Here is a 25811-nt window from a genome sequence, read left to right on the forward strand (position 1 = left end):
CTTATACAGTATAAGTTTTCAAAAGTATCCAAAACTTAATTCTTTCCTGACTCGTGCGTTTTTGTGAAATTTTCACGTCTATCAAACTTGTTCTTTTTCTAGTTTATATTTTTTTCAATGAATTTTGAATGTTATCCTTACTTGATCCGCTTCAATTTCTTAGGGTCGTCTACTGTTGTTCCTCAAGGAATTCTACATTTGAGTTTTTAACGCACTCAAACTTGTTCCTTTCCTACCTCACATTCTGTTCGAACTCATTGCTCAAGTAGCTCGCATATGACTTGAGTTTTTAACATCTCGCAGAATTGTTTCGATGACTTTTTAACGTTACCGAAACCTGTTCCTTTCCCAGCTCTCACGATTCCATGAATTGTTTACGCTGTTCAAACTGGTTCTTTTCTTAGCTCATAAGATTCTGCAATTTTTTAATGCTATCCACATTTCCTGGCCAATATATTTCGGTGAATTTTGAATGCTATCTTAACTTGTTTTTTATTCAGCTCAGATTTCAGTTTATAATGTCACAAACCTGGTCTTCCTACTTCTTATGTTTCCTCGAAGTTCTAATGTCGTCCAAAATTGTCTCTTTCCTAGCCATAGGCAGTCACCATTGTTTACTTTCCCTGTTACCTAGCCTAGGACTGGCAAACAGACGAAATACAGAAAAGGGAAGAGCACTGCAAACCGTTCGGTTTTCTTTCGAAGGAATCGATGGACCAGCATCAATCTCCGTATGCTGTTGTTACAGCTCTATACGACTGTTAAGAGTATTTTGACAGACAAAGGGACTTATTATTTATGAAGGTACAAAAGGCAAGGGTCTTTTCAATCCTAAACAAGCTTGACGCTGAAGCACAAAACTGAAATATGGAGTGGCAAGTCCATAAGGAAGCCTATTCTGAATCTCGTCTATCAGGTAAAAATGAATGTTTGTTTGTTTGTTTGTATGGTGCTTTTACGTTGCATGGAACCAGTGGTTATTCAACAACGGGACCAACGGCTTTACGTGACTTTCGAACCACGTCGAGAGTGAACTCCTATAACCAGAAATACACATCTCTCGCTCTTCATTTGAATGGCCGAGAATCGAACCCGCGACCACCGAGGTGGGACACCAACACCATACCAACCACGCCACTGAGGCGCTGTAAAAATGAATGCTTTCAAATATAAACCGCATCTTTGTATGTCAAGACTACGATAATTCATGTAAAACTGACTGTGTTTCTGCAATTGTATATATTACTAAAAACTCTCAAGCCATACACAAAGTATTTCCCTAAAATTTCAGGCTTCACCAAAATTATTTGCAGCATTTCAAAGTTGCCATCACGCTAAACCTCACATAGGTTTAGCTGTAAAGGAGATATGAGATATGGAATTACTGGACAAATTACGACCAAGATACCGCGGCTGTTGAGGAAATACGACCATCAGCAGCAAATTTCAATACATTAATTCCTCTACGTTTTCTTTTAGTAACTCAGAAACAGAGACGAGAGCAAAAGTACACTGCACTCCCCGACACTCTGTGGACTTTTTCTTTTCGTTCATTAACAGGTTCATGACAGTTGGATTCCTGCAGAGAAGGAAAAAGTGATTTGAATAATAAATTCAAAACACCAAAACTCCTGTTCTCTTTATTTTGAATACGACGGACTATAGGAGCTTACTTTCTTGTTGCATAACAGTAACTATATATTTTCCTACTCATCAAATATACGCCCGCCTTTTCCCTCGAGAATCGGCTTTACTTGGTTATCCCAATAAAAAAAAATTTTTATATTTTTACTGGAGCGTCTCCGACTTTCTTTGGGTTTAATCTAACACTTTCACCTTAACCCTATGTTTGCTAAATACTTCAGGCTTGGCTAGATTAGGGCATTGGGTTGGCCACCTAGTCGGCCTCTGGTTTAATTAGTGGGAGAAATAATTAAGCTCTCGCTACATTTTTGTTTCTTGGGTCAAAGTTAGGCACAAACATTTTTTTACTATTATTTTTCAGAGGATGAACCCTGTTCATATGGAACAAGCTCACAAAGGGCACGGACTTGAAATTCATGCTTCCAAAGAATATGGTGTTCATTCGAAAGACGTATAAGAAGATGGGGACATAATTGAAACCAAGGTCTGTAAAGATAACCTGTTCGATCGGCTTGTGCATTCAGAATGAAACTTCCTGCCTTCATCTTTCAGACATCTGGCACAAGTCTACGCCGACAGGCATCCCCGGATGTCAGACCCAAAGAGGCCTCCCTGCACTCCCGGGGATTACTCCTTCGGCCAGGATGGAGGAGTCACCAACGGCGCAGCCTGGTACAGTGTGCGAGGTGGTAAGTGACATTCTTATATTTCCCAACGGCCATCGGTCGGTGAGGGCATAATCAAGGCCTGTTCCAATGTCAGGACTCATGGACACAAGAAAATAAAAGGGTTTAGAGGGAAAAGTTGGTCACTCTTGCATTTTTTTTTTTTTTTTTCACGTTACGGTTTGAGGTTGCATTCCTTTTTTGGAGTTGGTTCGACGCCATTTTCAAAAGTTATTAAGGCTTCAGGTAAATGTTGCGTTATGTCTAAATAATAAAATAGAACATGAATTACTCTCATAAAAAGGCCTCAAACTCCCACAAATGAGCTTCCACCTCCTTGCATATTAAACCTCTATATTTCTTTCTATATTTAGTCTTACAAAGGGCATATAAAGTTCGAAACTACAAAAGAATTACAACAAAATAGAAAACGTCCTTTCATAAAAACAGAAAATAGAGACCACAAACGGGACACTGTTGACCTTGCATAATTATTACCACTCGTTCCAGGTATGCAGGACTTCAATTACCTGTCCTCGAATGACATGGAAATCACCCTGGAGGTAGGCTGCGACAAATACCCACCTGGAAGCGCTCTTGAGCAGGAATGGCTCGACAACAAACATGCAATGATGGAGTTCATGTGGCAGGTAAGATTCAACCACTGACGGCTTTCTTATACAAAAGATATGGCGGGGAGTTTGCAATGGGGCGATTTCGACTGTAATTCAAGGCTTCTTTGTAGTAATCTGGTTAATATCCAACGAAGCACTACCTAAAAGTAGTACATATTCACCGAGTCTTAAACCTCGCCTTTTTTTATTTTTTACTATGTTTTGGGTTTTTATGGTTCGTTCTTCGATATAATAATAATGGTTGCAGGTCCACAATAATATAGCATGCGAGTTTATGGTTTTTAATGTATATTAATATACATTAAAGGCCATAAACTCACATGCTATATTATTGTGGACCTGCAACCATTGTCATCATTTTCGACACAGAAAACTGTGCCCAAAAATAAAAATAAAAATAAAAATAAAAATAAAAATAAAAATAAAAATAAACATAAACATAAACATAAACATAAACATAAACATAAACATAAACATAAACATAAACATAAACATAAACATAAACATAAACGTAAACATAAACATAAACATAAACATAAAACATAAACATAATATAATAATAATATAATAATAATAATAATAATAATAATAATAATAATAATAATAATAATAATAATAATAATAATAATAATAAGTGAAAATGAAAATGAAATGAAAATGAAAATGAAAATAATAAAAATAAAAATAATATAATAATAATAATAATAATAATAATAATAATAATAATAATAATAATAATAATAATAATAATAATAATAATAATAATAATAAATGGAGAAAAAAAGTCCACAGTTGTGCATATGTACATATTTTCAAAGATATGTCTGTACAGAGAGCTTTCTGTACATATTTACCTTTAAATATATGTACATATATTTTAAGATATATCTGTACTGAGAGCTTTCTGTACATTTTTACCTTTAAAAACATTTACATATATTTAAAGGTAAATATCTTTAAATATATGTACATATATTTAAAGGTAAATATCTTTAAATGCATGTACATATATTTAAAGGTAAATATCTTTAAATATATTTACATATATTTAAAGGTAAATATCTTTAAATATATTTACATATATTTAAAAGTAAATATTTTTAAATATATGTACATATATTTAAAGGCAAATCTGTAGTACAGAGGGCTTTCTGTGCATATTTAGCTTTAAATTTATGTGCATATAAATAACTGTGGATTTCTTTCTCCACTTCAATACTCCTGCTCCTATGAGTTTTTCTAATAGCTCACTTCCGACAGATTCACACAGGAGTGAAGGGCGTGGTACGCGACTCGCAGACTGGACAGGGCATCCCAAACGCCCTCATACACGTCAAGAACATGACGAGGATAAACGACACCCACACCCGCGATGATCACATCTACCATGACGTTACCTCAGGTAAGAATAGAAAGCAGTACAATATAGAATTTAGGCCAAGGGCCAAGCGCTGGGACGTACGAGGTCATTCAGCGCTGAAACGGAAACTGATAGTAAGGTTTGACGGGTGCAAGGCCAATATAGTACTACTGTATTGGCGCCTTGGACGGGTGTAACAGGAGGTAATCTTCGCAATTGCACTTCTCTCTTTAGACTTAGGTGGAACTCTGAACCAACTGTTAGAGTGGCTGGAAGGTCAGATGGATAGAGAGAATATTAACGGAGGTACAGTAAAAGATAGTTCAGGTAAAGCCCCGTCCACACGACGGGCAAATGCCCGGCAGGCAGACACTGTTCCCAATTCTCTGTGTTATGAGGTGAAGTGACGAAGCTATACTGGTAAAATAAAATGTCAGGTTACAGCAGATCATCTTAAGCTTCAGGTCAGAGTGTTATGTACACAACACTTTCCCCTTCCATTTTGTTCTTAGCTTTTCCAAAATTGATGGAGAATCTTGGTTGGGATTGACGAAATATAGTAAATGTAGTCATTAATTAGGATATTGTATGGAAAATGCGTATAGTGATGTCTGTTAATGTACATCATCCAATGAACAAGCAGAGAAGCTATATACTTGTAACTTGACAAAACTGGAAAATAATGAAATCCGGATAATTCCGTTACTTAATGATAAACACACTTATATGCCTATGTGTATGTTTTGCACACACATGTATGTATGCATATGTGAGTTTTTCTGTCTACGTATGTATGTGTACTATTTGTTCACATGTAAAAGGTCAGGGGACTTACTGTAACCCTCCTTATGGAGAAATTATTGACATGGATTAACCAAACCTTTAGCCTTGACACGGAATCCAGAAGCCATCAATGTGTTGTTTACATTTTTCGATGTTACGTAATGTAGAAATATTGAATGACAGATGACAAAACGATTTTGACACGTTCAGGGATGCAAGTGTGCTGGTAACTCTGCTTTTGTTATCTTTAGTATATTTTCCACTGGAATATATGATAGAACTAGGATTTTGCTAACTGAAGGGAAGGTTAAATATATTATCTCTCTCTCTCTCTCTCTCTCTCTCTCTCTCTCTCCTTCCTTTAGGTAGAAGCTTGTACATGAAGTGTAAGAAGTAAAACCAGATTACAAACAGTTGCTAATGGTTGCGTGAACTCTTGATTATATTCCTGATCATTTTTTCATTACCAGACGTTGAAACAAATGTTAATTGGGCTGTTTGATCTGGTAACACTGTTTCAAAGCGAGAGAATTCCGGGCAAATCAGAGTGCCTGCCGGGCATTTGCCCGTCGTGTGGACGGGGCTTAAGGAGAGCTGCTTATGGTGGTTAAAGGGTGATAATAAGAAGAGGCCGTGTTGACACATTCCTACCTTTATTGTAACAATGAGAAAATTGAAAAAATCAAAATGGACCAAATGACACGCGTAGAATACCATGAAATATGGAATTTGAGGCTTTCGTTAAAAATTTAATACACTTACTTAAAAGAATAACAGTTTATTTAAACCATTAGGAAATTTATAACGTCTTTTTTAAATTAAGTCAAACCTAATTTAATTACTCTAAAGTCCGAGAGATTCGTAATTGTATAAATATTCATTCCAGAAGTATTTTTTGCATCTAGATTTAGGTAAATTCCCCTTCTAGCTTACTAAATGTATTTAATAGTATACTTGTTTCAACAAATCGAATGGGAAGACGTGTTCATATTCAAGTTCAAATGATAACTTTAGTTACTGATAAGGAAAAACAATTAAGTATTATCTGTCATATTCGTCAGTTTAATCATTTTTAGTGATAAATTGGGCTTTATCATGAAAACGAAATTATTACAAAATCATGCTGCCCTCACTTGGGTTATCTACTTAAAATTCATAATAGAATAATTGGAAAAATGTGAATTGCCTCTGCTTATTTACTTACATAAATAATATTATAGCACTTTGATTTATATCTATATATATTTATATATACATATATATAACATATAAATATATAAATCAAAATATTGTCTTGAGCAATAGTAGGTTCGGTAATCTTGACATGATCCAAATACAGTCATTTAAACTGTTTTATCTGATCTCAAAAACAAAATTCACTCAACATCAACAACATAATTATTGTATGTTATCTTCCAATTATCAGTAAATAAAATTACTTCAAAAATTATTTCGATAAACAAAAAGAATTCAAAAATTAATATAATAAATAACAAGAAATCGAAAATTAATTGTAAGATCGAATGTTGCGGATACCTTCAAAGGGGTGACAGCATCCAATTGACTGACTATAAATCATTTCCAGTGCACGAAGGGGACTACTGGCGCCTCCTGGTCCCTGGCGAGTATGAAGTGACGGCCTCTGCCGAAGGGTACATGCCCCTCACCCACGAGGTCACCGTCACCAACCCCCTCCACTCAGAGGCCATCAGGAGGGACTTCGACCTCACGCCAATTCCCGAGGAACCATTCATGCCTCAGCCTATGGTGAGTCTCTCTCTCTCTCTCTCTCTGACGTCTTCTTCCTGGGAGATAATTTGTTTCTTACCACTGCTTGCGATGATTTTCATTGAAAATGTTGATAATTAACGGTCTATATATTTTTTCTCTCTCTCAAACTACTACTTCCTTAGACTATTTATTTCCTACCACAGTATACGACAATTTTATTTATAATGTTGATAAACATCACAGTTTAAATTCTCTCTCTCTCTCTCTCTCAAATCTCTCTTCTCTCTCTCTCTCTCTCTCTCTCTCTCTCTCTCTCTCTCTCTCTCTCCATGATGTGCGCAACTGAAAAATACCCAAAGGTATTAGTGAATCGAGAAGGTCAGAGTTCATTACAATCTGGGAGTTTTATTTATTTTGGCCAAATGTAAACAAAGCACTTAACACATCATATAATAACAATAATATGCTTCATTTCAGCTCATGGTGATATATACAAATATAAAATTCAGATAAAAACAAGTAAAAAATAGCTTAGTTAAAAAAAAATGTGATTTCATCAACATACACAACACCACAGGGCGGAATTCCCGACAGCAGTTGACCTTCAACGGAGATCAATAATAAACCCGGACGTTAAAAATAATAATAATAATAATAATAATAATAATAATAATAATAATAATAATAATAATAATAATAATAATAATAATAATAGTGGACCGTAGCAAAAAACAAAAGTTCCGTAATTAAATGTAACGAGGTATCGATTTTTCTAATTTAGTGTAACTCCATTTATTATCTTATTATACATTTATACATATATATTATATTTAATTTATTTATTTTTTTTAAAAAAATTTTTTAATATTAATTTATATAATATATATATTATATATTATATATTATTAATAATATGTAATTATATTATGTAATATTATAATATATTATACTATATATATTTATATATTAAATTATATATATATTATTATATATATATACTATATATTTATATATAATATATTATTATATACTATAAATTATATATATATATAGAATAATGTATATTATATTAATTATATATTATATATATATATTATATATATAATTTATAATATATATTAAAGATAATAAATGAAGTTACAATAGAAAGGAAAACCTACACTTAGTTACATTTGAATACTGAACTCTGGCGATTTTGTTCACTATGTGTAATGCCTTTGTGAATTTTTTTCCACCACCTACTACTACTACTACTACTACTACTACTACTACTATACTACTACTACTACTACTACTACTATTATTATTATTACTTTAACGTCCTTTTTCATTATTCTCCGTTGAAGATCAGCCGCTGTCGGGAATTCCGCCTTGTACATACGACAATGAAACTTTTTTTTTTGGTCTATTTGTTTGGGTATAAATATCACACACATATATATATTATATACTATAATTATATTAATATATATATATATATTATATATATATATTATATATACTATATATATATAATCTATGATAAAATATATTATATATATATAGATAATATTTATTATATAATATAGTTATAGTGTACATATGTATCTAGAATCACAAGAAACAGACTAATGAAGCAAACACACACTCTCTCTCTCTCTCTCTCTCTCTCTCTCTCTCTCTCTCTCTCTCTCTCTCTCTCTCTCTTTCGTTAATAAACCAAACATAATATTGAAAAAACATATTGAACCACAAACGCAACTCAAAAGTAGGACGATTTTCATCTGCAAACTTCAAGTTTACGATTCTCCTCTTTTGGTCCAAAATTCCTCTAAAGCAAGAAATAACCATTAACGAAAGCACATAGTAATAGCTAATTAATTATAATTATTTACTGTCTTAACCGAAACAACAAGACAAAGTCAAATTATCCTTATTATTATTATTATTATTATTATTATTATTATTATTATTATTATTATTCATACAGCACCCACTCATACGCAATAATGGGTAAACGCAACCATAAGAAAAGACGCACGAAAAAGGCCAAGTAAAGAATGAATATAGGAATTGATGAAGCTGAAACAGCCATATCTCGACTTCAAGTCATTATTCCTCATTTTTTATCCTTCTCTTTAACTTAGTTTAACTTACATATTCCATTAAACTCTTCTACGTGCTTTTAGCAAACGTAAACGCCAGGTAATAATAATAATAATAATAATAATAATAATAATAATAATAATAATAATAATAATAATAATGGGGATTCGAACACCAACACCACCGTCACAACCACCCAACAGAAACCAAAACAGCAACCTCCTTGAAAAGGCGCCTGGAAAAGCAAATCATGGTGATGAGATCTGACTTGAGTAAACTGAAAGAGATGGCAGAAAAAAGGGCCCTAAGAAGCTGAAGCTACGAATCAGAAAACAAGGAAGGAACTCAACGAGAAATACAAAGTACAAGAGAGGGGGACTAAACAACACAATAGAAGATGTAAAACAGAGGCTGAAGGCCAAAGCACACAAGATCCAACGGTACATGAACAGGAATAAGGGATACCAACAGAACAAACTATTCGGAACCAACCAGAAAAGACTATACAGCCAACTAAGAGGGGAGACAACCACCCAGAAATTCCTGAAGCCGAACCAAGTAAGAGACTCTGGGAAAACATATGGAGCAATCCGGTATCACACAACAAACATGCAACATGGCTCCAGGAAGTCAAGGAAGAAGAAACAGGGAGAATAAAACAAAGATTCACAGAGATCACGACAGACACAGTCAGACACCAACTAAGAAAATGCCAAACTGGAAAACCCCACCCAGTCCCGATGAAGTCCATGGATACTGGCTCTAAAACTTCAAGGCCCTACACCCACGAATAGCAGAAACAACTCCAGCATTGTATCTCAAATCACCAAGCACCCAAATGGATGACCACAGGAAGAACATCCTTAGTACAAAAAGACAAGAGTAAGGGAAATATAGCCAGTAACTACAGGCCTATCACCTGCCTACCAATAATGTGGAAGTTACTAACAGGTATCATCAGTGAAAGGCTATACAACTACCTAGAGGAGACAAACACCATCCCTACCAACAGAAAGGCTGCAGAAGGAAGTGTAGGGGCACAAAAGACCAGCTCCTGATAGACAAAATGGTAATGAAGAACAGTAGGAGAAGGAAAACCAACCTAAGCATGGCATGGATAGACTATAAGAAAGCCTTCGACATGATACCACACACATGGCTAATAGAATGCCTGAAAATATATGGGGCAGAGGAAAATACCATCAGCTTCCTCAAAAATACAATGCGCAACTGGAATACAATACTTACAAGCTCTGGAATAAGACTAGCAGAGGTTAATATCAGGAGAGGGATCTTCCAGGGCGACTCACTGTCCCCACTACTCTTCGTAGTAGCCATGATTCCCATGACAAAAGTACTACAGAAGATGGATGCCGGGTACCAACTCAAGAAAAGAGGCAACAAAATCAACCATCTGATGTTCATGGACGACATCAAGCTGTATGGTAAGAGCATCAAGGAAATAGATACCCTAATCCAGACGTAAGGATTGTATCTGGGGACATCAGAATGGAGTTTGGAATAGAAAAATGCGCCTTAGTCAACATACAAAAAGGCAAAGTAACGAGAACTGAAGGGATAAAGCTACCAGATGGAGCAACATCAAACACATAGATGAGACAGGATACAAATACCTGGGAATAATGGAAGGAGGAGATATAAAACACCAAGAGATGAAGGACACGATCAGGAAAGAATATATGCAGAGACTCAAGGCGATACTCAAGTCAAAACTCAATGGAGGAAATATGATAAAAGCCTAAACACATGGGCAGTGCCAGTAATCAGATACAGCGCAGGAATAGGAAGGAGGACGAAGGCAGAACTCCGCAGCATAGATCAGAAAACCAGGAAACAAATGACAATACACAAAGCACTACACCCAAGAGCAAATACGGACAAGACTATACATAACAACGACGAAAGGAAGGAGGGAGAGGACTACTAAGTATAGAGGACTGCGTCAACATGAAAACAGAGCACTGGGGCAACCTATCTGAAAACCAGTGAAGACGAGTGGCTAAAGAGTGCATGGGAAGAAGGACTAATAAAAGTAGACGAAGACCCAGAAATATACAGAGACAGGAGAAAGACAGAGAGAAACAGAGGACTGGCACAACAAACCAATGCACGGACAATACATGAGACAGACTAAAGAACTAGCCAGCGATGACAATTGGCAATGGCTACAGAGGGGAGAGCTAAAGAAGGAAACTGAAGGAATGATAACAGCGGCACAAGATCAGGCCCTAAGAACCAGATATGTTCAAAGTACGATAGACGGAAATAACATCTCTCCCATATGTAGGAAGTGCAATACGAAAAATGAAACCATAAACCACATAGCAAGTGAATGCCCGGCACTTGCACAGAACCAGTACAAAAAGAGGCATGATTCAGTGGCAAAAGCCCTCCACTGGAGCCTGTGCAAGAAACATCAGCTACCTTGCAGTAATAAGTGGTACGAGCACCAACCTGAGGGAGTGATAGAAAACGATCAGGCAAAGATCCTCTGGGACTATGGTATCAGAACGGATAGGGTGATACGTGCAAATAGACCAGACGTGACGTTGATTGACAAAATCAAGAAGAAAGTATCACTCATTGATGTCGCAATACCATGGGACACCAGAGTTGAAGAGAAAGAGAGGGAAAAAAATGGATAAGTATCAAGATCTGAAAATAGAAATAAGAAGGATATGGGATATGCCAGTGGAAATCGTACCCATAATCATAGGAGCACTAGGCACGATCCCAAGATCCCTGAAAAGGAATCTAGAAAAACTAGAGGCTGAAGTAGCTCCAGGTCTCATGCAGAAGTGTGTGATCCTAGAAACGGCACACATAGTAAGAAAAGTGATGGAATCCTAAGGAGGCAGGATGCAACCCGGAACCCCACACTATAAATACCACCCAGTCGAATTAGAGGACTGTGATAGAGCAAAAAAAAAAAAAAAAAAAAAAAAAAAACCAAAAAAAAAAAAAACCCCCCCAAAAAAAAAAAAAAAAAAAATAAATAATAATAAGCATGCAGCCATTTCCCTTAATAATATTCATTCCATCGTTAAAACAATACAATTTACCACCACTTTTTTTTTTCAATTTAAAAGAGAGACCGAGATTATGGTATGACTTACAGCAACCACTATAATCAATCATTGGCAAAAAACGAAATGGACACTTCCACGAAATTAAGGGTTCTCCTACCTGGGTGCCGCCTTTCAATCCAACCCCTCTCCCACCCCCTCCATCACCAGACAAGGGAAGGATGGATGGAGGGAATGGGAAGGGTGGAGGGAGAGGAAAAGAGGGGATGGGAGGGAGGGGGGGGGAGTGGTTACTGAGGGAGTTACACAGAAGGCAGCTTCGACGTGTGTGGTCCCAACATCAACGTGGGTGGCCCAGCACTCTGTGGACCACACACGTTGACGGAATGCTGCATTTATTCGGCGGGGGAGAACACTGGGCCGTTTCTAGACGTGTGCCTGAGCACTGCCCATATCTACCTCTATGGTCATATCTTCTGTAAAACTGCTTCTATACTTGTATAATGATAAAATCTAACAACGATATAATACCGAAAAGCTCATCAGTATCGATTAAACTGCTACACTACAGCAAAGACGATAGCGACTGAGAACCTTCCTCCCCCACTGACTGAAAGTGGAGTCGCCCCGTCTAGTCTTCCTACCACAAGGAAAACGGGAGTTGACAGGAGACTGCAAATAGGGAGCGTTAATTGTCATTCATCTCCATTTTCTTTGTCTCCTTCAGTTTCAAGTCTCTTTCAGTTTAAATTATTTACATGCTGCGTCTTAAGGAAGTATACTTCACGCAAGAAACACGAAAAGGAAATCCATTAACCCATGTTAAAGTTAGCACTAAATGGACTCGACCTTACAGGGACATAACGACCTTGGCCTTCGCGAGGAAATCAATTAGACGAGTCTTATTTTCTGTGAAGGTTACTTCGAATGGCTTCGTAGGGACTCGTGGGAGGGGCTACGACACTTCCGTGTGTAAGAACTACAGAGAACGTTGACTCCCTTCAACTGCAGGTTACGTAACAACTGTATTTTTAACTTCCGCGTTATCTAATGGGCCCCTCTGCCGTTCGCTAGCAGGTTTCTCTTCGATACTATCGCAGTGCAGTGGGAAAAAATAAAAGAAAATGTACTTGGGTTTAGAAAATGGATGCAATTTAGAAAATGGGTACATAGTCTAAGGTCATTCAAAAGGTTACCCTAACGTTCTTTTAACGCTATAAAAACAAAAACGAAAAAGTTGCGGAAAGGAGATCCAGATAGCGTGCGCGTGTTTGTATGTATTTGTAAATACCTGATATGAACTTTAAAGGTCAATGATCATTGGAGCGTCATTCACTGGAGTCTGCAGTTTATCCTTTGCAGCCTCAGCATCGGTAATGATTTTTATAGCAGGCAATGACGACCTCGTACAAGGTCCGAGGGTACGTGTCCTTGTCCTTGCTTTTAAGGGGGTCACGCTGCTCCGTGTCCTCGGCGCAAAGTTCGAAGACCTTGTAAGGAGGGACAGAGCTCATCTTCTGGAGTGCGACCGTGGACCCAAAATGAGTAATGGATCGGTCTCATCCTTTCCGTGAATGGAATAGAATGCAACTGCCTGACGGAAGGTCGAGTTCAAAACATTGATCTACGAATAGACGACGCTCGCTCGTTGTGTTCTTTGTTATAATAGGAACAGAAGGGTTATGCAATTGTGACGACAACATGGGAGTGAATCATACAGAGTTCGGAAATCTGGTATTTACGCTGAATGTTATCTACATTTTTTTTAAATCAAACCTTGAAACTTAGCACGTCAACATCCGCTAATGTCATTACGCTTAAACGTTGTAGTCAGATGATTCTACACGAAGGCCAATTATTTATTTGTTTTTTCAATGGTTTTGCCTAAGGAGTACACATATTTGTATGATACAGCGTCAGAAATTCACATACATATAATGTAATGTCAGGACTAACTTTGATACTTATATATTAAGCTAATAGTTGCGAAGAATATTTCCACTTTATTATTATTTACGGCGAGTTAGTTTATTATAGAAGAGAATCATTCCCATAACATTTAATAAAAATCAGAATCATAATATATTTATAATATATAATATATACGTATATTTCTATATATCGTCAATTCTGATATATAATGCGATACTAATAATAATCAATTTCAAGTACGAATTTTAATCACAACAGTAATAAGTATAATGATCAATAACGACAGCATCAACTTATAGCTGAAGAAAACAACGTTCATAACAATCAATACCTTACTAGGCCGGCGTCAAGCCCCTCCCTCTCTCTCCCCGACGGCCAAAAACGCCGCGACCTCTGCTGCAAGGCCAAGAAACTCGGACAGGCGAAGGTTCACAAGGTCGACGCTTCGTACCCTGCAGACCTCTGGCAAGGGCGTCCTCCGGAGTGCTACGAGAGTCGGCCAGCTAAAATGCTATGGCTCGGGACAACCTTCCGCTCTTGGAGCAACGTACCCAACAGACCTTGTGCAAGGGCGTCCTTGAATGCTATGACCATCGTCAGAGAGGCAAATATGAATCGGGTTTCCATAGTAATAATGGCACTTAGGAAAAAATGCTATGGATACTGATTTAACGTTCAAATGAAATAATAATACTTTATGACTATAAATACCGGACAGTAAAGTACAAGTAACGATACTATAGATATTGACAACGCTCAAGGTTAAAATGCTATGGTTCAAGACGACGTATAGAAGCTAGCTGAGCAGTTGTCTGTCTCGGGGCCAGTGTACCCTTCAGACTTCGCACAAGGACCGTCCTTGAATGCTATGGAGCCGAAACGCTATATATACAGCCCGAGACACCAAGTGAGACTTCCCTGTCCACGAAAAGATTGTTCGGTTCACCTTCGATCACTTTTTTCAATTGCTTAAATTTTGTTGAGATTTTAGCTCCAATTTCACGCCACTGGCAGATTTTTAACTGCAAGATACTTGATGTGTGCTGTTTGGAGATTTTCTGGCTACATTTCTTAATATGTATAGAGGACGTTCTGTAAGTGAAAGAACTAAAGCAATTACATCACTTTTACTTTTGCTGGTAAACCGAACTGTAAGGAATAAAAATGGTCTTTTATCAGTCAGTTCTGATACGTGACATTAAATGCACTGAAGGAATTAAGGTATTTACATAAGAGCTAACATAACTGAAATCGTTCAAAGTTAATTGTTGAGAGAAAGTTAATTAAAGGTCGTTTGTTGATAAAAATATTTTTTTATCTTTTGACTGACAAAATAAAATGTAAGTAAAAATTTAATTGCCGACAGAAAACACAAAAAGACAACAGTCTAAAACCACTATTTTATTGACAGGTAATAACTAATCAAAACAATGTAAAAGGTTGAAACCTCAAAAAAGAAACCCGTGAAAGTTGGTTGTGAAATTAAAACAATAAAAATAAAAAGCGCAGGTAACACTGAAGAGCTCTTTCGCTCGAACGGCCAATAATCCGCTCCAATTCTTCCCACGATAGCCTATCCAAAGGCTGCAACAACCCCCACCCCCTCCCCCTACACACAACCTAACACCCCATCCCCGGCCCGCGCCAACCTCTATCGAAGTTAAGCAACTGAACAGTTAGAGGTCTTCGCGAAGGGCATCGTATTCAAACCTTACACGTCAGCAAGATCTAATTACCAAGGACCCTGAAGTCACCCTCAATGCTTAAGGACAAAATATCCGACCTCGGGGATTCCGAAAACACAGGGTCAATGACAACGCCGAGGACGAACGTCTTCACCCTCGGGTCCTCTAAAACCGTAGTCAATCCTTGGGCTTCTAAGAACATTGAAAACGTCAGGGACACGCTGATCGTCCTCGAGGGACGAGCTGTTTGTCCTCGGAGCCTCTCTAATTCTTGGCCAATGTTAAGGACAGTATGTTTGACCTCCAACCTAAAATCGTTGCTATTTTTAAGGACACTTCCTCTGTCCTTGCGGACCCTGAAATCAACGCCTGGGGCTATGGACACTATAGCGCATGCGTAACTTAGCGGTGCGTCGTGTTATGTCACACGGACCCGACAAATTCTTTATCATTATTATTATAGTCCCCCGTGTCCTTCGGCGTTATATCACCTCTCTGTCCATGACAGCTCAAGTCTCGCAGTGACGTCGACGCGTGTAATGATTTGCCAGAAATTGATGTGTACACTTCGCTTCGATGGATCACGTCGAGGACTTGAGTTTACTTCTTGCGTTAAATCATCTTGGCATTGGCACACATTTACAAGGGACAAGTATACGGTAGTATTGGACACGGCACTAAGATATTGCCTAACCATTATTATGGAAAATATTAATCAATCACTATTATTATTAAGGTTATTGTCAAGAAATTCAGTCTCGTGAAAACAAATTGTTAAAAAATCCACAATTATATATTAGAATATATTCCCATGTGAAAATAAAACAAAGACTTCCGAACACCTGAACGGTGTTCCTCATCAGTGTAACGTTACACTGATGAGGAACACCGTTCAGGTGTTCGAAAGTCTTTGTTTTATTTTTACATAAAAATACATTTTAATATATAATTGTGGATTTTTTACCATTATATTATAAATGCAGACAACAACAAATACTAAAGATTTCCCCGATATCTGTCATTTTATAAACTACAGTAATCTAACGGTGACAGCGTGCCATGCTAACGGTGCTTTAGTAATGGTTCTCACCCCATTTACTTTTTGGCTTCGTAATATTCATTATGACGCTTCTATCCGACCATTAGGGTTTGTTGCAAATTTTGTTAGATATATCTTCGTATAATTAGGTGTCATCGACAAAACTTCATCACTATCCTAATACAATTCAACTTGAATATCAATATTTTACTTACGTTTTGCTATTAATGTCTTGATTTCTCTCTTTTTCTGCATTCTTCATTCCTTGCTTTCTTTCGAAAGAATTCCATATTCTTTTGAAGGGTGAATTTCAAGTCAATGGCCCCTGTGGGATTGTTCTATATGAATAGGGTTCATCATCTGAATAATAATAAAATAATAATATAATAATAATAATAATAATAATAATAATGAATAATAATAATAATAATAATAATACTAATAATGAGCTTGTATCTTTAAAACAAAGGTTACCGAGGCATAAACTTGGAATCTTTTAATCTTGTTCTCAAAGTTCTTATTTATTGTCCTTTTACAGGGTCTTGCAGTTTACAGCTTAAGAGAAACGAAACCATAACATTTCTAGTTGTTTATGAACACTATTTCTTAAACGTTACTGGAAGTTCACTCTTTGGTGCAGTTGCAGTTGAACACTGAATAGTTCATTACTTTATTATTGGAAAAAGAAACCCGCAAGATTACAGAGTATAACTTGTTTACTTGTATTTACATGGTATTTTTGTATGCTTCATTATTATTGATTAATGATTAATGATTAATTGTTGTTGTTGTTGTTGTTGTTATTTATTATTATTATTATTATTATTATTATTATTATTATTATTATTATTATTATTATTATTATTCAGTAGATGAATCCTATTCGTATGGAACACACCCAAAGTACCATTGACTTGAAATTCAAGCCTCTAAAGAATATGGTGTTCGTTAGGAAGAAGTAAGGCAGTAGAGCGGAACACAGAATGAAGAGATACCAATTATTAAAAAAAGAAAAAATAATAGATAAAAATGTATCAAAATTGAAAAAGAATATTATTAGTTTAGTTAATTCATTGCAAGAAATAACTATTTCGCTTCAATTATGTTATGTTAATATGAAATTCTACAAGTGGTAACGAAGACAATCTGACGATTAAAATTTCCGATTTATTATTTTGTAAAAAAAATCCTCGAGTGGGCAGATTTGACGGTCAATTATCCGCAATAAAATGTTGAGAATATTTCAGTCTACAACTAATCAAAGTAACGACACGATAGCCAAACTCTATGTTCATCTTCAGTTTTTAAAAGGGGGAGATAATAACGTTTTAACCTAATCTGCAACAAGACGCAGTGTTATGCCACCACTCTCAACAAAATGTAAACATACAGAAACTTTTAATTCGATATCTGAATCGTCTCTAGGGGTTAGTTCAGTTGGAAGTTATCTTCTCAGAAGTCAAGAGTCATCTGGTGACAACTACTGCAACTAGTTTCTCCAACTCGCAAAATACATAAAAATGACTCCGATCTGAACCTCGGCCTTTACCTTCGTCGTCCAAGGTCTGTCACATACTAAGCAAGGACCTAATAACCCTGGCCTTCAACAAGGACAAGGTCACGTACCCAGGGTCCTTGTGCAAGGCCGTTTTTGAATGTTGCCAAATTCACGATAATTATCATGAAGGCACAAAAAAATAACGCCTGCGAAATGAGATAGGATTTTTGGTTTAGAATTTAAATAATTTAAATCAAAGATGTTATCAGTCTTTTTTTCTCTCTTTTGTAACTCTCATTTTACGTAAGACAAATATACCTACTGGTTAAAGTCAGACTTGTTTTAGAAAAATGTTTGCGGCTAAATTTATTTCCATAATAAGACTCAAGAAGCATTTCCAAAAAAATGAGTCAAGGTTCATTTTCTTATGATCGGAGTATGATTATAAACTAGCATTATAATAATAATAATAATAATAATAATAATAATAATAATAATAATAATAATAATAATAATAATAATAATAATAATAATAATAATAATAATAATAATGAAGACTACAAAAACAACAACAGGAAAGACCTTGTTTGGACATATTCGGCAATGTAGGACCAAACTAAAATATGCTAAGTGAGCGTCCACAGTTCGACAAAAACATTTTCGCACACAGTCATGCACATGTTGTCAACTATCACGTAACCTAGTAGAGTTTTATATTTACGTTATAGAAAAAAGTTCCTAATCGGTATCATTATGAGGGGGTGGGGCAAACTTCAAATTGCCCCTCACACACCTGTGGCCCAGTTGCCAGCAAAGTTTCATTGGCGTGTGAACGTAATCCAAAAGTCCATTAAACAGCTTTATGTGAAACTGCTAAATTAATTCACCCGAACATTTCTCCGCTTTAGTTCACGCGATTATTCTTTTTTATTCAAATGTCATTACGCTTATAAGTACTGCTCGAAAACCAAGGTCGTTGAGATAAAACCTTACTTTTGAGCGTCAACAAGACAGCCTGAATTGCCACTCTAAACCAATCGTCCTTCGAGCCAATAACACTTTCCTGGCAGCTTAGGTGGGGATTATATAAGCAGTACATGATTCTCAAAATGAGAACCAGCTTCCTGTAACCAATAAATAGCGGGATATGCATGTCCAAACTCTGGTTGTTTTAAATGCAAAGTCTGGCAGAAATAAAGAGGTAGCTCATCGATGAAGGTTAATCCGTACAGAGCAGCACTGACCATCTCCATAGATAAGTTTCATGTGTACATTCTTACGAACATACGCACAGAGCGCTCACAATCGAAAAAACGTGTGCGTGTGTTTACATCTCGCACGCTCAGGCTATTTATATCAGCCTCTAATCCTGCCTGACAATTGGACATTACGTAATCATTCTGTTTATCGAACCCACCCACCACCAGCCTGTCCAAAGCGGCCTTAGCATTGGGAAGCAATTTTTAGCAACAAGGGATAACAACACCGGCAACGTAACCTTGTCCTTCCTTACCCAAGGCCGACGTTTCTTGGCCTTTATAGAGGTCGAAGGCCATGGATACAGAAGGACGAAGCAGGTAGACCAGGTTCGGAGGACAAGGCTGATGTTTTAAGGACAAGGACTTCAAGGAAAACGGGGCAAACGGACACGCACCTTGACATACTATATATATATATATACTATATATATATATATATAATATAATATATATATATACACAATCATATACTATATATATCATATATACATAATATATACATTATATATACATATATATACATATATTGTATATCATTATATATATATACATTATATATATATACATATATTGTATATATACATTATATATATATACATAAACGCACATATATATATATTATATACATATATATAATATATATATATATATATATATATATATATATATATATATATATATATACATATATATAATAAAATCCACGTATGAAGAAGAGTGAAACCCGACCTCTTACGTGGAATTTACGATATTTAAGCACGCGGGACTTTCGTGATATATATATATATATATATATATATATATATATATATTATATATATATATCTATATATATATATATATATAAATAAACTCTGATGCGTGTCCATTTGCACTATTTTCTTTGAAGTCCTGGTGTCCTTGTGCTTAAAACATCAGCCAACACAACACATTATTGATCAATGAAGCTACTGACCGACGTTCAGAACGAGAGAAACGCGCTTAATAAATCGGGAATCGGTGATAATCATTCCGATTCCTTACGAACTAACGCCATAGACATATCGACAGGAATGCCAATTGTAATGACAATTTGAAAACTTAAAGTAGTGACAATTTAGGAATGAAATTGATATTAAGCACGGTACAGTACAACCACCAATTTTATAAGAATAATTTTAGACAAAGAATAACGCCTCAATGGTGAAACATTTAACGATTATGATAATTAGCTTACAGATACAAAAAGGGTTAATAAATAATATTCATGCATGCTCGTGACTAAGTCCCCTTCATAAATACACACATTTTAAGCAGTCATTTTTAAATATGGGGCAACAAACGAATCGCTACACTTTTTCACGCGATTGAAAAATCAGCTTGCCAGTCAAAATTGATGGATGCATAAATATATCAGCAGACATAGCTGGCGGGCTGGAGTCCCCAATCGATTCGGCGTTTTCTTTTCAAATTTGCGTACGCACGAAACACCTCCTCAAATTACGAAACCTGACCTTGGGCTGCTGATCCATTTGCCCGCACCAGTGGCCTTCGTTATCGAGGACCCCGACCTTCTCAAAGGCCCGAAAGAGAAGCTAGAGCCTTGAAGTAAGGACAGGAAAGGGAGCAGGGACAAGGACAAGAACAAAAGCTGGGACAAGGACGAGTGTTGGGCCAAGTGCAAGGACAAGGTAACACGCCTGAAAAATCATTGCCAATGCGAAGGACGCAGGGACAACTATCCGTGGTTAGGAAGCGGGGACGAACAAAGTATATAGAAGAGACCCTCACTTCGGCGCGAGACTCCGTGTGACGTCAGGGGAAAATGGTCTCGTCCGCCAAATACATAATGCACGCCATTCAGAGTCACGAATTCCAGCCTCCTTCATCTGACCGGTCAATTAAAGTTGCAGTAACTGTGTTCTATTATTACTAGCAACTAATAGCAATAGGAGCAGAGTCCGTTTCGAAACGTCAGGAAGCACCTTGAATTTATTGATTTGCAACCGGCAGGTAACAAGAATATTCTTCATCTTTATGTTTGTGAAGCCTGTCGCTTCTGATACGGTTATTAATGAGTCAGAATGCAATCACGTGACCGTTCTTGTGTGTGTGTGTGTGTGTGTTTTATAGAGAAATCCTTCTTAAGAATATACAGTACGTATGACTGACAAGAAAGACTTATTTAATGCTATCTGGCGTTACGAGAGAGAGAGAGAGAGAGAGAGAGAGAGAGAGAGAGAGAGAGAGAGAGAGAGAGAGAGCCATTTATAAAGCTAACCATTTACGCACATCTTACCTTCTACAACTGTTTGCTTATTATAACGATACAATAAACATTTTGCTTAATATAACGATGTATTGGACATTTCATTTCCAACAATTGATAAGTACATCAGCCCCTGCCAGGTTAGTGAATTCAACCGCTATAGTATAAATCCAACATTGAACGATATTGGCTGCTAAAAACTTTGCATGACAAAAAGCTAGTCGCGTCTTTAGGTGACAAAGTGATTCACGATCACTAGTGACTACACTTTCAGAAATAACGGCAATATTAGAGAGGGTCAATACGTTAAATATCGATCTTAAGAGACGTTACGTAACAGCCAGACTCATTTAGGGACCTCAGGAAAAGAAGCAAGCCACAGGCTGGACGACGGAAAATATAAAATGGAAAGTTCTTTACCGTATCCGAAAATTATTAGTGCCCGAGAGAGAGAAAGTCATGAGGATAAGCTGCGTCTCACTAGGCCTATAACAGATACTGCAGAGAATTGTATCTGACATCCAAGTCAATACTCTACAGTTTTAATAATGAATTATTCTACGACAAAGACATACAGGGTATTTTCTCCCTTCACCGTAACCTTCATTTATCCATTGTAAATAAATATCGAAAACCACCAACATCATCCCAAGTATACTTTCGCAAAATTGAAAGATCGGCAGACGGGGAAGAAATCGTAGCCAAAAATATCATTACATTTAAGAGTGAGATCGCCATCTACCGATTGGTTTTGGAATCACCTACCACTCGTAGTACTACTCGAGGTTCGTCTGCTCCGTTTAAAACATAGAGACGACTTTTATTGACTTGCCTTCACCCAAGGATGACGACCCAAGGCGAGGACACTCACACGGACCTTCAAAGAAGGCAAGGTAACGTGTAAAGTAGTCCTTGTCCGAGGACGCCCTTGCACGATTTACACTGAAGGCCAATCTTACGTCAAGCGTTATGTAAGCAACAAATAATCATATCTTCTGATGTCTGACAGCGTGTGACAGGATATTATTAATCCGTGAAAACATTGACAGTATTACACGTCACCTTCAGATCTCGACTGTTCCGATCAATGAAATGTTCCAAATAACACCGTTATGGGAATAGCAATTTACACTGCGCCCTTGGATTTCACCCAATAAGATGTATTTCTGAAACGATGCGTCCCAATGGTGGCTATTTTTAGCACTGGATCATGGTCAAGGTCACGAGGTCGCCGACTATTACCTCATCTGAACACTTTAGTCGTCAACTTCTTATACAACAGAAGTCATAGCGCACAATTTTCACTCAAAGCAAATCCTTTCCGCGACGAAACCAGAATCATCGCACACTATGGGGAAGCTTTTTTTTTTATCTTATCTTATTTAAAATATCTAATATACATTTTTTATTACATATGTTAAGGAGCAATATTCATTTTATTTTTCATATACAGCACCTAATAAATTAAATAGCACTTTTTTTGTATACGCAAAATTGTACAAACATTCAGCGTACAATAATTTCATCACATTTTTCAGAGGTAGTCTTCAACCGAGTCACATACAATAATTAATACCCTTCTTGAACAGAATTCGAGCTAACAGACCGTAAGTGTTAAGGGGAACAGCATCGTACAAAATTGAGGTAGCCTTTACTAAAAAATGTATTCCCTATATTTCCTTGAAAAAACCTTGCAAAAGTTCTTTTTATATGTATTCCGCAAAACTCATCTATCATAATTAAGTTTACCCTTAAGATACCTTATCAAATCAGGCAACGACATCTTTTTCACTTTACCCACCCACATTGCATACAAGTAACCTGTCAATAAAACTAACGCATTATTATCAGCTCGTTTCAATTTACAGTGGAAATTAAACATTAAAATCTTTATAAAGTTATCCGGGCTCATACCATAAATCTCCACCAACACTTTTTGAAAATACAACAAAATTGGCTTAATTTGGTTACAAAAATAAAAAATATGCAATATAAAATATGGGGAAGCTGGACTACACGTGTTCACCTATGCCAATTATGGCGGAAGTAGTCCTGTAATTGTGTTCAATAGACAGGTAGAATGTAGGCCAAGCGCTGGGAACTTTGAGGTCATTCAACGCTGAAACGGATATTGACAGCTAAAAAGATTTTCGAGGTGTAACAGGAGAGTGTGGTTAAGATGGAAGAAAGAGAATATGAAAGGAGGTACAGTAAAAGGAATAAACTAGGTTGCCGCTAGGGGCCGAATGGACGCTGCGAAGAACCTTAAGTCATTCCTACAGTGCACCGCATGAGGGGGTGCACTGACGGAAGTTTAATTGTGTTGTGGTTGGGGGGGGGGTCTGCTAAGACAATGTAAACGTGAAAGACGCACCGACGAATAAAGGGAAAACTACAGTAGTACTAACTTTATCCCAAACGTTCATCAGACCTCAGTTATATAAGTGCATAGAAGCGACATTTTAATTTTAAGACCTTTCCTAAGAGCTTGACTTATTAAATCCTAACCTAAATTATTATTAAATAATATTACAAAAGAAGCTGTGTATTGTCCTTAGTCCATTATAATAATAATAATAACATCATCATGATGATGATTTATTATATTATTATATTTAAAGACTGTATTATGCTTGGTGGACATAATATCATGTATTATTAAACACTCAACAAAAGGCATCGCGCCCAGAATGTCTCTTCTTTCCCACCGTTATCCCTATGTCTTGTCGTGTACAATTCGAGATACCTCAAATTATCCCCCGTAGGAGATTAGTACCGTCAGTGCACCCCATTCGGTGCAATGTAGGCATTAATTAAGGTTCTTTGCGGCGTCCCTTCGGCCCCTAGCTGCAACTACTTTCATTCCTTTTACTGTACCTCCGTTCATATTCTCTTTCTTCCATCTTACTGTCCACCCTCTCCTAACAATTGTTTCATGGCGCAACTGCAAGGTTTTCCTTCCGTTACACATTTTACTGTCAAATTCCGTTTCAGCGCTGAATGGTCTTAGTTGTCCCATTCCTTGGCATAATGACAAAAATTCTATATAAAACGAAACATCAAATTGTCAACAAGAAAGGAAATCGTGCAAAAGCACCAAGAGCGCAAAACACATTTGTTATGGATTACTTTGACTAAACCTTAATTTTACCGAAACAGACAAAATAAAAACAAACCATATCCAATGCGTCATGCCACAACTTCCCGACATGACGGCTGATTTGATATGAGTATTGGCGGAGGTTCAAAATGGCGCCGAGGCCACCAAATAAAAGTGGTAGTTTGGTAACCGACCGGAGTCGAGCTGAGCTACAAAGGCTGGGAACGACAACAAACCTTCAAACTTTAAGAATAGAATATGCGGGTAAAATTTAGGCAAAAGCCCCCTCTCACTCGATAAGTTTAAGACCTCAGTCGTTGCAAAGCCAGTTTACAGGAATGACCTTTTTCTACTTAAAAAGTGTGTGGGCTTCATATACATACATGCCCATGTTAGGATGCTAGATTATACTAAGATACACCCAACACGACACGATGTAGACAAGGATATAACTAGTTAACTGCAAAAAGATACTCAGGTGTTAATTAGTCTGTTACACATCATAAACAGAATGGGATGGAATGAGCATTAGTGACAGAGGGAACAATATATACTTAAAATATAAAACTTTTACTGCACAAATCTTTGTTGTTTAATGATATGCCTTTGGAAAACCAAGGACAATAAAGCAAAGGTCTAAGTGCATAGTATCCTATCGGCGAAAACAAAAACATATCTACTGTGGAGACATTTGCGCATTAGACATGTGTATTTCATTGAGACAGAACAGGAGACACAACCGACGGCAACAAAGAGCCTTTGTGCGATTTCATACCCGAATACCCACGTGGTTCCAATAATCAACCCACTTCCCCCCCCCAAAAAAAAAAGGGACATTCCCTCGTGTACATCAGCAAAGGTGTCAGTCTTCATAAAGCTTCATTACCGTGAAGCAGAGAAACTATGCGAGTGGCCCCACCGCCCCACGCGGAGAATTCTTGCGTGTGGCACTTTGAGTGCCATTCCGCTCTAGCCCGCCCACGAAAGACCGGGCCTTCCTTCTGATACCCTGGGCCACCCATATCAACCGAACTCCTAAAAGCCCTCTTTTGACAACTTGTGACACAGTGCGCGGGTGGTCTCATAGGATGGCAGACTGA

At 36.9% G+C, this 25811-nt stretch overlaps 1 protein-coding gene and 1 long non-coding RNA gene across 3 annotated transcripts in view; one reads left to right on the forward strand and one right to left on the reverse strand.

The window, feature by feature from the left end:
• Nucleotides 1-25811, reverse strand: part of LOC135205640 (uncharacterized) — a 78366-nt gene that overhangs the window by 24719 nt on the left and 27836 nt on the right. Inside the window, exon 2 of one of the 2 annotated variants that reach the window (XR_010312570.1) lies at nt 16822-16931. The exons of the other annotated variant lie outside the window; for it this stretch is intronic. This is a non-coding gene — a long non-coding RNA (uncharacterized LOC135205640). The remainder of the gene's footprint in view (nt 1-16821; nt 16932-25811) is intronic. 2 annotated transcript variants of the gene reach the window in all.
• The window catches only part of LOC135205639 (carboxypeptidase E-like), a 51259-nt gene that overhangs the window by 15975 nt on the left and 9473 nt on the right, over nt 1-25811 (forward strand). The window contains exons 7-10 of the mRNA XM_064236451.1: nt 2197-2333; nt 2820-2959; nt 4205-4346; nt 6673-6854. Coding sequence (XP_064092521.1) covers nt 2197-2333; nt 2820-2959; nt 4205-4346; nt 6673-6854 — 601 coding nt within the window. The remainder of the gene's footprint in view (nt 1-2196; nt 2334-2819; nt 2960-4204; nt 4347-6672; nt 6855-25811) is intronic.

This window comes from Macrobrachium nipponense, chromosome 24 (genome assembly GCF_015104395.2).
Source record: "Macrobrachium nipponense isolate FS-2020 chromosome 24, ASM1510439v2, whole genome shotgun sequence".
Classification (NCBI taxonomy): Eukaryota; Metazoa; Arthropoda; class Malacostraca; order Decapoda; family Palaemonidae; genus Macrobrachium; species Macrobrachium nipponense.